The sequence below is a fragment of the Lithobates pipiens genome, unplaced genomic scaffold, assembly GCF_037356315.1.
Source record: "Lithobates pipiens isolate NorthernLeopardFrog02 unplaced genomic scaffold, aLitPip1_a1.2 Scaffold_8, whole genome shotgun sequence".
Taxonomy (NCBI): domain Eukaryota; kingdom Metazoa; phylum Chordata; class Amphibia; order Anura; family Ranidae; genus Lithobates; species Lithobates pipiens.
Genome location: NW_027507903.1, coordinates 121,822,031 through 121,839,917, shown reverse-complemented (window position 1 = coordinate 121,839,917; position 17,887 = coordinate 121,822,031). Strand labels below are relative to the sequence as shown.

General features: G+C 41.9%; 1 protein-coding gene across 2 annotated transcripts in view; it reads right to left on the bottom strand.

Moving 5' to 3' along the window:
• Nucleotides 1–8,319: 8,319 nt before the first annotated feature.
• IREB2 (iron responsive element binding protein 2) overlaps nucleotides 8,320–17,887 on the bottom strand; it is a 77,004-nt gene continuing 67,436 nt past the window's right edge. For both annotated transcript variants that reach the window (XM_077472291.1, XM_077472292.1), the window contains 6 exons: nucleotides 17,431–17,535; nucleotides 14,909–15,051; nucleotides 14,653–14,800; nucleotides 14,329–14,451; nucleotides 13,835–14,020; nucleotides 8,320–8,864 (listed from right to left, as the gene is read on the bottom strand). In XM_077472291.1, coding sequence (XP_077328417.1) covers nucleotides 8,754–8,864; nucleotides 13,835–14,020; nucleotides 14,329–14,451; nucleotides 14,653–14,800; nucleotides 14,909–15,051; nucleotides 17,431–17,535 — 816 coding nt within the window. In that variant the 3' untranslated portion in view covers nucleotides 8,320–8,753. The remainder of the gene's footprint in view (nucleotides 8,865–13,834; nucleotides 14,021–14,328; nucleotides 14,452–14,652; nucleotides 14,801–14,908; nucleotides 15,052–17,430; nucleotides 17,536–17,887) is intronic.

The following is a 17,887-nucleotide window of genomic DNA, read 5'->3' as shown; positions in this document are numbered from 1 at the left end:
CCAGATCTTTCAGGCTAGGATGGCATTGTATAGCTGAAACTAGGGTCCTCAGAGCCTGTGGGGGACACCTTTGGGCCCTTTTTAGGGGTTTTTCCACCTCCCCTTCTGACCATAGTCAGATGTACAAACGCAGAGGTATTGCCAGAAAGAATGCACACACTTCTTAAGCAAATAGTCCAGCAACTGCTGCTGCTATTAATGCTCAGGAAATGTGCCTTGGGAACGCCTGTCACCACTTACATGCCCCTATCTGCTCGTGTCCCTCTGTCAGCCTGCAAATGGAGCTTTTTATTATACACCCGCGCTGTGGACGTTGAGATGCGCCACGCCCCCGTCTTCCTATCGCACCCCCCTCTGTTAAAAAAAAGACAGTTTCCCGCGAGCGGGCCTCTGATCCAACGCTATCAGCATGTTGGAGGGGGGGGGGTGATGTGGAGGAGAGCAGATGCAGCATACCGCCGCTCATTCTGGGCTCCCTCTGCCTATTGCGGGAAAGGGCAGAGAAACCCAGGTGGGGGGTGTTTTATTAAGAAAACCCCCTTCAACATCTTACCAGAGGCTTGGGACTGCTTAGCCGGAGGAAGCCTGCAGCTTCTGCTGACACAGAGCGAGATATGGGAAGCATGAACAAGGTACATGCCCTATACAGCCCCCGGTGGAGACTTTATGCATGACAACATTTACTACAAGGAGAAAATCCATAAGAAAATTTTAAATTCCTTATGAATCTCCACTTACCTTATCCCACTGCAGGGATTCTGTGGTAAAACCAAACAGACCCAATCTTCACCCCTCACGGCGAGCTCCGTTAAAAAATCTTCAAGGACCGGGGCCACTTATTTTATTAGGTATCCACTCCCTTGAACCTTTATGGCTGAAAAAGCCAAAGCACTGGATCCCAGGGTCCATCTCAAAAAGAGAAGCGTTACAGGCTAAACTTTGTTTCTTCCGCCACGAGGCCCAGGTACCATTCAATTTGGCCTAAAAAGACACTTTGAATGGATCCGGCTGCATAGCTTGCCCCAGCAAAGATTACTCCAGTGGAGCTCAGCATAGCACATCTTTACTCATGACCAACACCTTAGAAACTGGCGAATAAACTGAGGTACTCCCAGTAATGGGAGGGGTTATATAGGGAGTGAACTTTCTGTCTTAGGGTGTGCCAGTGTCCATCACCTAAAGGTGGCCCATATAACCCACATAATAACTACTATGGCTCTGCGTCTCGTGCTTATACGCTAAAGAAAAAAAAAAGCCTGTGGCCTTATGTGGTCATCTAAAAAGTGGCCAAGGCCTTAGAGCAGTGGTTCTCAACTCCTGTCCTCAGGACCCACTAACAGGCCAGGTTTGCAAGATAACTGAAATACATCACAGGTGATATCATTTGCTGCTGAGCGATTGCAGTATTCTAGTCTGCATCTCCCCAAGGTAATACTTAAAATCTGGCCTGTTAGTGGGTCCTGAGGCCAGGAGTCAAGAACCACCGCCTTAGAAGGAACAAGTCCTCCTGAGAAGACCTAGAGCAAACCCTACTAGCAAGACCTGCCAGTGGGAAGGCATAAATTCCATTTTTCGAGGCGTAAGGGATGAGAACCCTGCTACTGAAGAGATTGTCTGGATAGACAACCAACTTCACCAAGGAAAACTTAACAGGTAAGCCCCTAAACTAGAAAATAACATCCTACAAACATCAACAAAGTTAATGTCAATATAAGGACTGTGCATCACATCCCCAAATAACAAATGATAAACAAGATAAAGAGTACAGAATAAGACTTTTTTTTCCCCGTCCCGAAATCGCCCCACCTCAGTGTGAAAGCACTCAGGCTCTCACACTGGGGAGATGAGAGGCAGTTTTCATGCACTATTTTTAGCACCAAAATACCTTCAGTGAAAAAGTAGTCGTCTTATATCCGTTTTAAAATACACCACAACGGTGTAATACATAAAAACAATATAGATTCCCACAGGCTCATAGACAATACCCTGCAACCTCACAGTTTCACACATAAATCAATTACTTTTTTCTAACAAAACATAATTCCATTTCTGTTCCCTCACAGTGTCCTCTGAGGTGTCAGTGGGTTATAAACTAATGTGAGATCATTTCTGAACAGGCTTTAAAGCTTGGAGCTTCATCCGGAGTGCAGAGAACAAAAAATAAAGATTGGGGTCACACACTGAGGGAATTCCTCCCAGACCCATGACTGGAAGAGATAGAACACAGGGGAAGGAGAGACCCAAAACCCTGGACGTTACAGGGAGCCCCCCCAACACACTGTAGCAGGCACTCCATTAGTGCATCCTAAAAGGCTATATTGTATAAGTCGTCTGTATGCAGCAGTATAACCCAACAGCATCTTAATACCTATAAACCAATATATATTTAAAGCCTTTTTCCTTTTTTTACAAATGGTGATCCTGCCAGTAATTAGTTTGTTCTAGGATGGCAATATTCACTCACTTGCATCTTTAAAACAGCTATGGCACCCTAGGCTGTTCCGATTTGGGCCAGTAACATTTTTCACCATTAAAATACGGATATCCTTAAATTCAGATAGCAGTATACCCACTTTCTTAAAGCATTCACTAAAAATATTTTACTTAACCACTTGACCTCCGAAAAATGTACCCCACTTCATGACTAGGCCATGCAACGATATTCCTAAATTAAGCTTATGTCACCCCCCCAAATATAACTTTCTTTTGGTGGCATTTGATCACCAATGGGTTTTTTGCACTACACACAAAAAGAATTTAGAAAAAAAATCCAATGTGTTTTATTTGCTACAAAACATATGAAATATGTATATATTTTTTTAAATCAAATTTCTTCATAGATTTAGGCCAACATGCTACGTTTTTTTTTTTTTTTTTTTTTCAAAAAGTCCCAATACATGTATTTTGATTGACTTACGCTAATATTATAGCGCCTACAAACTATGGTATATTTATGGATTTTTTAATATTTTTTTTAAAATATACTAGTAATAGCAGTGATCAGCAACTTATAGCGGGACTGCGATTTTGCGGCAGACAATAGGAAACTGACACTTTGTACAAACACTGAATCCATCCCTTCCCCTGTCAGGTCGGGCGTCTGCCTTGTTTACATAGGCAGATCACCACTCTGTGTTTACTGATGATCAGGGGGTGCGGGAGGATATCGGGTGCCCGACACCTGCAGATCAGCTTCTGCTGTGAAGAATTACAGTAGAAGCGCCTTGCGAGCATCCCCTGCAAGCAGAAGTGCAGGATCACGTATATATATATACACACACACACACACACACACACACACACACACACACACACACTCCTGCGCAGAGCTGTCCCCCCATTAGCAGAAAAACTGCTATAGGGCACTCAGCAAGTGGTTAAATTGGAAGTTGTTTCTGCAGTGATGTTGACTAAGCTGGCCACACTTGGGTCGGTTTTGTTATATCAGTAAAATGCAACTGAATAGTGTGTGGGCCTTCCTGACTAGATATCAAATTGAATGCATTAAGGCCCATACACACGATTGGACTTTTTGACAACAAACATGCAAATTAGCTGTTTTAAGGCAACATCCGACCGTGTGTACGTTCCATCGGACAAACTTTTGGTTTTCATTGGACTTGTTGGCTGTGCGAATGGATAAACTTTCCGGCAACAAAAGTCTGATGGAGCAAAGTCCGATAGTATATACAGAAAACCATAGGACTTTTGTACAAAGTACAAACAAGCATGCTCAGAACCAATGCAAAAGATCAAACAATACAGAAGTTGACCAAAAGGTGGCGGTAAGGAGCAGAAAAAACACATGATTTGGTGAAAGTTGGCTGAAAGTCCTGCCATGTGCAAGCAATACAAGTTCACGGCGGACGCCCTTTTACAAACTTTCCCGTGGATTTTTTGTACAAAGTTCGATAGTGTGTATGAGGCTTTATTTAGAAAGGCCCCTCAAACTACAGATTCTGGTAAGTCTTAAATAAAATAAAGCAGAGCTTAAAGTCATAAAAAAGCAAGCACCTTTGTATGGCAGAAGAGGCTCTTGTAGGAGTGGAGTTTTTCCCTTACAGAAACCCTGACCCTAAGAGAGCAAACAGTCTCTAACTAGAGCAGAAATTGGACCCTTAAAAATAGCACACAAGAAAAAAATATATATTTATGGTAAACAAGGCTTGGAGTACTTAAAGCGGAACTGAAAGTTCACTGTGAGCAGGTAGGCATTTTATTGCAGAAGTGACATGAAATATCTCTTCTGCCATAAAACATACCTACCTGCCTACACACAGCAATCAGACTATAAACTGAGCTGTGCATGCGCAGCCCACCTTACAGCAACCAGGCTGACCCTGGGTGCTGGCATGACTAGCTCCTGTGCATGTCAACCCACGCCATTCAATGAAGATGGCCATAACCCAGCACACAGAAGATGCCAGCAAGGTAACATTGGAAAGGGGGGGAATCCTTCCTTTAGTTCTGCTTTAAACAACAGATTCCGGAAAAATTAATTGTACACTTATGCAATATACGGCAAGAGGAAAAAAAAAAAAAACACACACACACACGCTTAAATCATCTTGTTAAATTCACCCTTTTATGACAAATTCACCCCCATAGCAGTCCTTTGTTTAACCTTCAACAATCTATTGTCATCGTCAAAACTAATTTCAGTCATTAAGTAAAATCAGTGAGTATGCTGCTTTTACTATTCAGGAAACTGGGCTTAAAGTGTTACTTAACTGAGGACCCTGCATTAACTATATCTGGTTTCCTACAGTAAACAGAATATGGAAATGCAATTACTATAGTAAATATAAACTGCTAAATACTAGAGCTGCACGATTCTGGATAAAAAGAGAATCAATTTTTTGCTTAAAGACCACGATTCTCAATGCGTAACCTCTTTCACATTATATATAAGCGCTGCGCAAACTGTTGGCGCTATATAAATCCTGAATAATAATAATAATAATAATAATATATAAAAAAAAATGAAAAAAAATGGGCTAACTTAACTTTTTTTTGTTTTAGTTCATTAGCCACTTCAATACAAGGTACTTATACACCTTCATGCGCAAGCCAATTTTGAGCTGTCGCAATTTCAATGACAATTACGGGGTCATGCTACACTGTACCCTAACAAATTTTTCATCATTTTGTTCCCACAAATAGAGCTTTCTTTTGGTGGTATTTGATCACCTCTGCAATTTTTATTTTTTGCGCAATAAAAAAAAAGACTGAAAATTCTGGAAAAATAAAATTTCTTCGTTTCTGTTAATTTTTTTTGTAAATAAGTATGTTTTCTTCTTCAGTGACTGGCACTGATATGGCTGCACTGACAGGCACCAATGAGGTGGCACTGATGGGCACTCGTAGGTGGCACTGATGGGTGGCATTGCTGGGCATCACTGATTTGCACATATGGATGGCCATGGGGGATGTACCTGGCCATCCACATGTTATGCGCTTCCCTGGTGGTCCTGGCGGCTTCCCTGGTGGTCCAGTCTGAGCATCGGAGGGGGGGCTGCTTTGATAAACAATCAGTGCGGACCACCCCTGTCAGGAGACCCGCCAATCAGCTCACCTCTACTCGTGTCTGTCAGACGTGAGTGAGAAAAAGCCGTACAGCTCTTCCCGTTTACATCGTGATTAGCCATGATTTGACACGGATGATCATATGGTAAAGAGCCTCCATCGGAGGCTATTTACTGAGATCAGTGTAGCGGTGTGTCAGACTGATACAATGCACCACCAATCTCTGCGATGCGCACGGCAGCTGTTATCCTGCTGGATGTCATATGACACCCAGTCAGGATAAAATTAACCACCTCCCGGTCGTCATTCTGCTATAGGCCAGACGGGAAGTGGTTAAAGTGTATTTTTTTTCAAAAATATTGCATTTGAAAGACAGCTGCGCAAATAAAGTATGACATAAAATATTGCATCAACCACCATTTTATTCTCTAGGGTCTCTGCTAAAAAAAAATTATATATATATATATATATATATATATATATATATATATATATATATATATATATATATATATATATATATATATATATATATATATATATATATATATATAATTTTCCGGCGTATAAGACGACCTTTTATACTACATTTTTATAAAAATCCTCCAAATATTGGGGGTCGTCTTATACGCCGGTATATGGATGTCAGCATTAATGTCTGCGCCGAGCCAATCATGGGGAGCGATGTATTCTATTAATGAATACAAAGCCTGCACGGATTGGCTTTGAGATTCAGAGAGGCATGGGCTGATGATGTTCCAACCTGTGCCAATCAAGGCGAACGATGTATTCCATTAATGAATACAAAGCCTGCTCGGATTGGCAGAGGCTGTAATATCATCAGCCCGCGCCTTTCTGAATCTCAAAGCCAATCCGTGCAGGCTTTGTATTCATTAATAGAATACATCGCTTGCAGTGATTGGCTCGGCGCGGTACACTGTAATACTGTATACAGTATGTTACCGAATGCGGCTACCCTTCGGCTCCTCTTCCCTCCATGGCCACCTCGCCATTCAACACCGGAGATTTGGTTTGAAGCACCCGACCCTCCATCTGGCACCCGACCCACCATCAGTGGATTTTGCCAGGCACATGAGGTATTTACCACCAAAGCACTGCTTCACAAAGCTTGTGATTAAATTGCACAGACTTATTGCAGTTTCAGCATGTTACCTAAGCTACTAGACAGACTAGTCGAAAGGGGGTCGTCTTATAGGGCGAGCATATGTCAAAACCAACGTTTTAGCTGGACAATTAGGGGGTCGCCTTATACGCCGGCAAATACGATATATATATATATATATATATATATATATATATATATATACACACATATACACACATACATACATACACACACATATACACAATATATATATTATATATAATGTTTGGGGGTTCCAAGTAATGTTCTGGGCAAAAAATAAAAGATTTTTTTCGTCATACTTGCCTGTAAAATGCTTTTCTTTAAGCACATCACGGGGCACAGAGTGAGGCTAATAAATTCCTTACTTGATGGGTTATCCATCGTCAGGTGAATGGACACTGCTAGACCAAAGGTCTTTAGATAGGAAGTGATTTCCTATATAACCCCTCCCATACGGGAAGTACTTCAGTTTTCTGGCAAGCACTTAATCTTCAAAAAGAGGTGAAGGACCTGTGTCCCGTGATGTACTCAAAAGAAAAGGATCTTACAGGTGAGTATGACAAAAAAAATCCTATTTTTTTTATCATACATCACGGGACACAGAGTGAGGCTATTATGCCTTACTTATTGGGACGTACCAGAGCAATAGCCTTCAGGGGATCATTCCAAACGCTGGCAGATTTCACGAAACATGTACAGGTGTAATCTGCCTTTCAGTTCTCTACTCCCGGGACCTTGCAGACACTGGTAAAAAAATGGAAGTACTTACTGTATAGGAGGAGTTATATAGGGGATCAGTTCCTGTCTAAAGACCTTTGGTCTACCAGTGTCCATTCACCTGGAGATGAAGTATAGCCCAGTTAGGAATAATAGCCTGTGTCCCCTGATGTACGATAAAGAAATACAGATTTTAACTTATAAGCAACAAATGTCAGAAAACAAGTTTAGTCTTTAAAGCGGTTGAATGGCCTGAAAAAAGAAAAAAAAACAACCCGTAAGGAAAAGGCATAATGAGCTAGTATGCACTACATACAGGCTCATTATGAAATACTTACCTTGGAACGAAGCTCCCGCACCTCCTCCCGATCACCGCTGAGGGAGCCGATGTTCCCTCTGCGTTTCTTCCATGTTCACGGCTCCGGCGCTGTGAGTGGCCCAGAGCCTGTGAGTCCTCCATTCTGGCACCGTCTGCCGGACCTTCAGAGCACATGCGCTGCTGATATTTAGTGAGTCACGTGAAATGTACACCTGTCTCGATTCCTGTATTGCTGTGCTAGATTGCAGCTTCTCAAATGACTTTGGCACATGCAAATGCCCTTCTCTTAATGTGTGAGAAACAGTGTAGAGTTTACATTGGTGGGGCTGAACACCTGACCTAGATCTTCACGTGACTGAGCAGTTTGTGGTCTCCATACACCAGACTACCTGTAACAAGGCCATTTTAAGCAGTAGAGCGACTTATTGCACTGTAGCTATATATGCATAGGAAAAAATAAAAATGCACCGGAAAGGTACGTGTTCCTGGGATGCTTTTCAAATCTTCAAATCGTGGGTGGCATATACCTTTGAAATTATTTTTTACTACTAAACGCACTTACCTGTTTACTAATGAATAAACACTGTAAACAAACTCTGTAAACAACTGATAATGTAGATTTAGGCATCTTTATTTCATAACATACTCAACACTGAGTCTGGTGTTAACTAATCCCAAAGTAAACAAGTCTTAATTTCCATGAGCGAATGGAAACCTAGACGGCATCAAATGGAAGAATAGGTTTAAATAAAATGTCATTCAGAAAGACCGCCATTGGAAGTTCATGAAACAGCAGTGGGTAGGTTGTAGAACTGTGCACAAGATTTCAGGGTCAGTAGAACAGTTCACTTGCTCAGTAATGTGCAAGTTGATGATTCTTGGTAATCCATTGGTAGGACTAAGGAAGGCGTATTCATAGCACCAGTCTTCTACTAAAAGTGCATGAGGACACTTCGCTAGCTCTTCTTTACTGCCTCATGGAAAATGAAGGATTGGAGCACAGGAAGCATCAGAATAATTCATATCAGTTTGTTGTTGACATTACTATAAGTATTTTCGAGCCACATAGTTCAATATTCCTCCTTGCTTAAAGAATGTGATTTCTGCTTCTTTATCAAAGGCAGCAATGACACTGAATAACTTTCCACTGGTTGTCTGAAAGGAGACAAATGCAAAAGTTTAAAAACGTGTTAGAGCACTGTCAGAAGCTTATAAATCACAGCTGTCCTAAAGTTGGAACAATTACTGAAAGTTAGTGGATAATAAAAAGTTCCCATTTCTATTCGGCTCTTGTATAGTGCCTTGAAAGTATTCATACCCCTTGAAATTTTCCACATTCTGTCATGTTACAACCAAGAACGTAAATTTTATTTTATTGGGATTTTATGTGATAGACCAAAACAAAGTGGCACATAATTGTTAAGTGGAAGGAAAATGATAAATGGTTTAACGTTTTTTACAACCAAATATCTGAAACGTGTGGCGTGCATTTGTATTCAGCCCAATTTACTCTGACACCCCTAACTAAAATCTAGTGGAACCAACTGCCTTCTGAAGTCATCTAATTAGTAAATAGAGTCCACCTGTGTGTTTACTAAGGTTAGAGAACCTTAGTAAACAAACAGCATCATGAAGGCCAAGAAAAACACACCAGACAGGTCAGGGATAAAATTCTGGAGAAGTTTAAAACAGAGTTAGGGAATAAAATAATATCCCTAGCTTTGAACATCTCACGGAGCACTGTTCAATCCATCATCCAAAAATGGGGTATGGCACAGCTGCAAACCTACCAAGACATGGCCGTTCAAGAGGCCCATGGTAACTTTGGAGGAGCTGCAGAGATCAACAACTCAGGTGGGAGAATCTGTCCACAGGACAACAATTAGTTGTGCACTCCACAAATCTGGCCTTAATGAAAAGTGTGGCAAAAATAAAGCAATAAGAAGTCCCATTTGCAGTTTGTGAGAAGCCATGTGGGGGACACAGCAAACATGTGGAAGAAGGTGCACTGGTCTGGTCAGACCAAAATGTAACCTTCTAGCCTAAAAGCAAAACACTATGTGTGGCGTAAAACTAACACCGGACATCATCCTGAACACACCATCCCCACTGTGAAACATGGTGGTGGCAGCATCATGTTGTGAGGATGCTTTTCTTCAGCAGGGATAGGGAAGCAGGTCAGAGTTGATGGGAAGATGGATGGAGCCAAATATAGGGCAATCCTAGAAGAAAACCTGTTAGAGCATTCAAAAGACTTGATTGGGGAGAAGGTTCACCTTTACCAGTTAAAGTCCAAAGTCCCTAAATTAAAATTGAGAATCTGTGGCAAGATAGGAAATTATGTTCCTTAAATTTCACAATTATGTGCCACTTTGTGTTGGTCTATCATATAAAATACATTTACGTTTTTGGTTGTAACATGACAAAATGTGGAAAATTTCAAGATGTATGAATACTTTTTAAGGGCACTGTATGTCTAATGTGACAATTTGTGGTGGCGATAACTAGTACAGAAAAAAAATACTGATTCATGAGAAACAAGGCTTGAAGTACTTAGTGATTGTAAAACGATCACCTTGTTTAACAACCCATTTAGTTTAACCACTTGGGTACCGCGCTATTGCAAAATGACGGCAACAGCGCGGACCCACATTTCCGGGACGACGTCTATTGACGTCGTCCCGGATACGAGCGGCCTGCGCGCCCCCTGAGGGGCGCGCGCGGCGCGCTCTGTGATCGGCGAGTCCGTGAGACTCGCCTGATCACCGATCCGTGTAAGGGGTCGATCCCGACCCCTTATCACGTGATCAGCTGTCAGCCAATGACAGCTGATCATGTGATAAAACGGAGCCGGTAATCGGCTAGTATTCCTCCTCGCGCTGACAGCGCGAGGAGAAAAAAAAAAGCCGATCGCCGGCGGCCGTGTTCGGGACATCAGTCCCGATCACGGCCAGCAATTTAAGCGGACACCTGCCCCCTGCCAGTGCCCACCTGCCACCCGCAGTGCCATCCTGAAATAAAGTGCCCCCCTGTCAGTGCCACCCAGCAGTGCCCATAGTGCCCACAGTGCCACCCAGCAGTGCCCACAGTGCCACCCAGCAGTGCCCACAGTGCCACCCAGCAGTGCCACCCAGCAGTGCCACCCAAAATCTGCCTCAAAGGTGCTGCACCCCAGTGCCGCCCATCAGTGCCCAGCAGTGCCGCCCATCAGTGCCCAGCAGTGCCGCCCATCAGTGCCCAGCAGTGCCACCTATCAGAGCCACCTATCAGTGCCACCTATCAGTGCCCATCAGTCCCATCTATCTGTGGTACCTATCAGTGCCCATCCATGCCACCCATCCGTGCCACTTATCCGTGCCACCCATCTGTGCCATCTTATCTGTGCCCATCTTTGCCCATCAGTGCCGCCTTATTTGTGCCTATTAGTGCCGCCTTAACTATGCCTATCAGTGCCCACCAGTGCAGCCTATCAGTGCCCACCAGTGCAGCCCATCAGTGCCCACCAATGCAGCCCATCAGTGCCCACCAATGCAGCCCATCAGTGCCCACCAATGCAGCCCATCAGTGCCCACCAATGCAGCCCATCAGTGCCCACCAATGCAGCCCATCAGTGCCCACCAATGCAGCCCATCAGTGCCCACCAATGCAGCCCATCAGTGCCCACCAATGCAGCCCATCAGTGCCCACCAATGCAGCCCATCAGTGCCCACCAATGCAGCCTATCAGTGCCGCCTAATCAGCGCACTTCAATGAAGGAGAAAAATGACCCGTTTGCAAAATTTTATAACAAACTATTAAAACATTATTTTTTATTTTTTTTTTGCATCTTTTTTTGTTTGTTTAGCAAAAAATAAAACTCCGAGCTGTAACTAAATACCACCAAAAGAAAGCTCTATTTGTGGGAAAAAAATGATAAAAATTTCATTTGGGTACAGTGTTGTATGACCGCGCAATTGTCATTCAAAGTGCATCAGCGCTGAAAGCTGAAAATTGGTCTGGGACTGAGGGGGGTTTAAGTGCCCAGTAAGCAAGTGGTTAAAATTGAAATGAAAGCCAAACGTGTGTACAGAGAAAAAAAAAATTATAATTTAAAAAAGGTTTTCACTTTTTTATAAATGATCATAATATTCCCTCTATTCTCAGCTGCATAATAGCTGGTAAGGTGAATCAGCAGCACACTGATCTTCCAAATGAAAGGCTATAGGTGTCAGGACAAGTCAAATCATTGGGGGAGAACAGGCAGAGTTCTCAGCACAGCTAGGGAACTGACCATACTGTGCTCTCCTGCTAAGTGTGCTCAGTATTTAATAGGAAAGCAGAGGGACTTGCAGGATACTTTTTCATACAAGTACGTGGTTTAGCAGGCACATAATCAGGAATATGAAATGCTGGAGGTAAAAAATGTTTTAGTCCCCTTTCACACTTGTGCAACTTGTCCTGCGACTTGGGAGTGCAAATTCGCATGAGAAGTCGTACCCCGTGATTCTCAATGATAACCATTCATATCTGTCAACTTCAAGTCACACAGAGTTCAAAGTAGTCTGTGCACTACTCTGGTCCGATTTTAAGGCCATAGACCTCAAGTTTACTCAGGCATTCCCTTAAATTGCAGCAAAATTGTGTGACTTTCAGATCGCTGCAGTGTGAAAAGGGCCTTAAAGTGGATGTAAACCCTCACATATATCCAGTGAAGTCAACAGCCTCAGATGACACACGGAGATGAAACAAATCTCCCTACACAAGTTTTACATGTATATCTACTGTATTCAACTGTATATATTGCTTAGAAAGTGCTCTTCCTGATGCAAGAAGGTCTCTACCAGACTGTCTGACCGTCTTACACAACTTTATATACTGCACAGAACATGCCTGCCCCCGATCCGCCTGGCCAAATACAAACCTAGCTATAATCCCTTATGCCCCAGGTGTAGCAGTCCCTTTAGCACGTTTTTTCACATAATATGGTAATGTCCAGCAATACAGGACTACCGGTCACACATTGTGCAATTTATCCATGATGAATTGGGATCGCTTCTAACATTATGTCCTAAACAGTGTCTTCTGGGGATATTCCCAGACCCCGACAAATTTCATAAGATATTCCTTCAAGAATCGCTCTTCATCGCCAGACTGCTTATTGCAAGGAAATGGCTCCAGATTATGCAACCAACACTCCAGGAGTGGAAAGTAGCAGTCAACAGGGTTCTCCCATATAAGAAAAATGTATGCTCACAGAGGTTGCCCTTCTAAATATGGCAAAATATGGGACACTTGGCTGGGGAATGCTGCCACCTGCAATGCACTTTCTAAATTAAACCTTGTATGAGCTTGTATACTATGTTTTAATTTTTCCCTTGGACCACCAGGCCCAAGCAACTGTATTGCAACAGATATGTTAACTGTTTACATCACGTACACCTGTAATGGACTGGTCAAGGCTACGTGATGAGATATGTAAAAAGCTAATAGACTAACTGTCGTTCCACAAGCTCTGATTTGTATCACTCTGCTATGCTGTTATACACCGTGTAAACTGTCTTTACTCTCTTCAATAAACGTTTCGTTATTTGTAAAAAAAAATAAAAAGAAGAAAGTGCTCTTCCTGTTAGCAGATTTTCACTTCCTGGTTAAGACTGCAGAGAAGCCCAGGAATACAGCCAATACATCCAATTGGAGGAAAGGCACACAACCCCTTTACTCATAGGTAGAGACTTTCAGCTCCGTTTGTTGTATAGTTCAGCACCCTGCTAATTTATAGCATCCTCCCCATCACAAAAAAAACTCAGGCTGCTTTTATTAAATGTGGGAGAACTTGACAGGAGTTATCAGGCTGATAACAGAAGAACAGAGCAGGAGACAGCTAAGGGACATAGTGCTTTGAAGAGAGATAATAAAACACTGCAGATATATGTTCCCAGCTCAAATTTCATGAATCGGGTTTACATCCACTTTAACTATTTAATTTCAGAAACTCATTCTACATCTATGCAATATACTGTAAAAGAAAATTTGGTGGAAAGTATTTGATCGTACCAGTAAACATCCAATTATTAATAAATCTGCGATAAAGCAAAGTCCATTTTTATAACAAAAAAAAAAAAAAAGAAATGCACTCAAATATGTACCTTGACTTTCACTGTATCTCCAGGAGCCAAACTGTCAGGAATAGAAATAGAATACTGCTCTTTTCCTGAAAGGCCAAGTGATTCGGCACTGTCTCCAGGTAAGAACTGAAGAGGGGGGATGCCAATGCCAACCAACTGTTCTTTGTGGATCTTCTCATAACTTTCAGCTATCACAGCCCGGACACCCTGTTGTAGATGATAAACGTTAGAAAGAACACTCAGTTTGTCCTGACTTTTCCCATTTGGGCTTTCAAACATATCTTAAAACGTGAATGTGTTTTAATGGGTAAAATAATCGGAAATATAGCTGTCTTGGAGAGAACAGGTAAAGTGTATAAACGCACTTTCTAAACTAACCAGCTTAATTTCAATGTTTTCTCACCCGATACTAACTAGTTAGTACGACAACATGACACTCAAAATAAACTAGAATGATTGACCTTCAAACTATCCATATTCTAAAACATTCCACATTTAGAAATCTGAAAACATACCAACAAAAATGGTCCTTTGGCTGCCCAATCTCTTGAGTTCCCTGATCCATACTTTTTTCCAGCTATAATAATAAGTGGAATATCTGCTTTTTGGTACAGTTCTGCAGCATCAAATACATCCATCTGCAACATAATACCCAATTAGCATTTTATTTAAAAAATTGTTATGCATGTACATGAAAAGCATTATACAGTTCCTATTACTTATGAAAAGCATTATACAGTTCCTTTGCAGAAGCAAAGCAGCTAATGCAAATCAAACAAGACAGTAAACAAGTAAAAAAAATAAAAAAAAATAAAAAACTCAACTAAATGCATACCCACCATCTGTCCAGATGGAAAATGAATGGTCTTAGGACCCGTTTTTCCAACAAGTTTATTCTGAAGCTTCATGTTTGCAAATGTGCCTCTAGTCATCACTGCGTCGTTGCCTCTTCGGGCTCCATATGAATTAAACTCCCGCGGGGCCAGGCTTCAAGAATTGATAAACAATTGTTTGTCACAACTTGAAATCCAACTAGCACAGACATTGAATAAATTGAGAATATTACACAAAAGTATAACACTCGACATAACTCACTTCCTTTGAGCTAAGTACTTGGCTGCTGAGCTAGCACGAGGGATGCTTCCTGCAGGAGAAATATGATCAGTAGTCACTGAATCTCCTAAATAAAGCAGCACGTGGGCTTTCTCAATTGGCTGAAGAGGTGCTGTGATGTTGTCCTAAATAAAGAAAAAGGGGGAAAAAAAAAAAAAAAACACTCAAAATTCTGAGGGGGGAAGGGGGATCACCACTCCAAGTAGATCAATGGAAATAAACCTCTCCTCAAAGTTGAAGCAACAACAGGTGCTGGCAATGCATATAGCAATTAGGATGAGAGAAGATTCTGGACAGCCGCACTCCAGAAATTAGCCTTTATTCATAAAAAAGGAATATCAAAAATACATGCCATAACAGAACAGGACAGAAGAGCTGACGTGTTTCACACTTTTAAACAGTGCTTAATCAAAGCTGACCACAGTCCTGTGTTGTGCTGTGGCATGTATTTTTGAGATTCCTTTTTTTATGAATAAAGGCAAAATTTTTGGAGTGCGGCTGTTCAGTATCTTCTCTCACTCAAAATTCTGGACAGGATGAAAAGGATGACTGAATTGATGTGAGTGAAGGGAGAGAAGAAGGTTTTATGCAGGTAGCAAATTCAAACTTTGAAAAACAAAAAACAAAAAAAAACATACATACAGCTAAATTTAAAAAAAGGGAAACTAAAAAGCAGTCATTAAAAAAAAAAACTGATGCCAAAAACTGTTAATTTCCTTATAAACGGGTAGGCTGTCATTTTTATGATGAGAACAGGCACTAATCTGCACAGTTGAAAATACATAGATGACAGTTACAAAAAAAAAATAAAAAAAATTAACTGCAATATTTAAACGGTTCTTCTAGAATTTAACAGGTTGCTGATCTGTCATATCCACTCTCAAAGACCAGCTGGCATGCTGGTACATGTAGTTCAATGGCTTTAAACTGCAAGGTCCTCATTGTACGCTTGTATTATCTCACAAGAATGATTATCTACCTGCTTCTGATTTAATTAGCTATAGACCCAGTCCCAGCCAGGCCATCTCCCTTTTTATTTAAAGTGATTGTAATGCCTAAAGGATTTTTACCTTAAAATGTATTCTCTGCATTAAGGTAAAAAAGCTTTTGGGTATCTCTCTCCCCCTCTAAATACTTACCTGAGCCCAATCTCGGTCCAGCACTGCTCTCTCTCTCTCACTGGATTCAGTGAGAGCATCGGGAGCTATTGGCTCCTGTTGCTGTCAATTAAATCCAGTGATGAGAGAGCGGGGCCAAGTCGCACTGCGTGTCAAAAGATGTACTGAGCAAGGCCGAGAACGAACCTGCACAAGTAACCCCCCTTTCTAGGGGGAGGGGTACTCGAATCCAGGAGCCAAGAGCGCCAGAGAGGGACCCCCACAGAGCAGGTTTTTTTTAAAGAGTTTAATTATCACTTTTAGCCCTCATTCAGGCATTAGCTGAGCAACAGCTTGTGTTTCTAGTACCAGGTTCCCCATTATTTACTAGGGTTTATGACTTTCCAAGAGACCTAGAGATTCTTAAGGTTCCTTTAGTTTAACCCCCCTCCCATTTCTAAGCGATTTCACAAGTGTCCTCCAAAGCATTCCAGTGTAATGGGTCATCCAGCCTATTCCTAGTGACTGTGTTCCTGTCTGTAACCTGTATCCTTGCACCTTTTGTTTTCTTTGAGCATTCCAGCATACTTCTGCTTCTGTTTCCCTTGTGTTCCTCTGGCATTTTTCAGCCTTCCTGCACCTGTGATTCCCAGTGAGTTCTAGCCTGCTTTTCATTATTATCAGCACCTGTCACTTCAGTCTGTTTCTGTGTCATTGTTTGTATTTCTAGTCTGTTTCTTGCTTTGTGTCCCCCCCATGCACTTCTGCCTGCTTATAGTGATTCCGTGCCTTGGCCCTGCCATCTTCACTGTATGGGTGAGCTCTCCCATTGGTACCATCAGGCATCCTCCCTGTCCTAGGCCCTTTATGTATGCCAATGGTATCCCGTGAATCTGCATTCTCTGAGATGCCCGTGTCCTAGTGAGCCCTGTCCTAGTATTTCAGATTTCCCACAATGCCAGCACCCCTGCACAGATCTGCACTAGCTGCCTTTCTTTCCCGACTCCAGTAATCCATGCCTGCCCAAATCCTCATCTTGTGTGTCTTCCTGTACTGTAGCCTGTATGGGTGCAGTCTCTGAGCACTTCACCATCCAGTGTGCAAGCTGCAGAGAGGCCTCATAATCCCCAACTATATGCGACAGTTGCTACATTCAACAGTTTCATTTTTCAAAGATTTTACAGATCATTCCCTATGTCATTAGGCCTAGGCAAGCATAACCTCTAAAAGGAAATGTATTAATGTATAATGTATTAATTGTGCACAACCAATGCTCCTGCAAATTCTGCCATGACTTTGGTCATATCTGACACCATTCCAAGTAAATGGAACCCAAGAGCAATACCGATGAATAAAGGCTGCAGTGTCAAAAGGGGCTCCAACCAGCTGAAGTTCTGATATACTCACTAGCTTGTGGAAAAAAGGTGGACTTCTGATATAGGTGGATCTGTGATCCCAGGGGAATAAAGTGCTTTCAGGTGCCTCAAGGAGGTTCCACCTAGAATTCTGTTTCTAAAAGATAAACATACTGAATATTACCAGGCTATAAAAAAAAAAAAAAAAAAAAAAAAAAAAAAGTTATATACAAAAATACAGAAACGGTCATTGTAAAATACTCAAAATACTCTGATAATATTAATCATCAAGCTTTGCTTAAATCCTCATATACACAGAAGTACAGGGGCCCTACTTCAGAGCCTGTATAATGTCTCTACTGACGCCTATTGGGATAAATTAGTAGATTGTGTGCGATTACAGTATGTCAGTGCCCATAAGGGTGTTTTATGCAACACCCACAGTACGACCAGCTACAGCTAAATATTATAAATCTCAATGGACAGCTGTACATAGCAGCAGCGGGTCC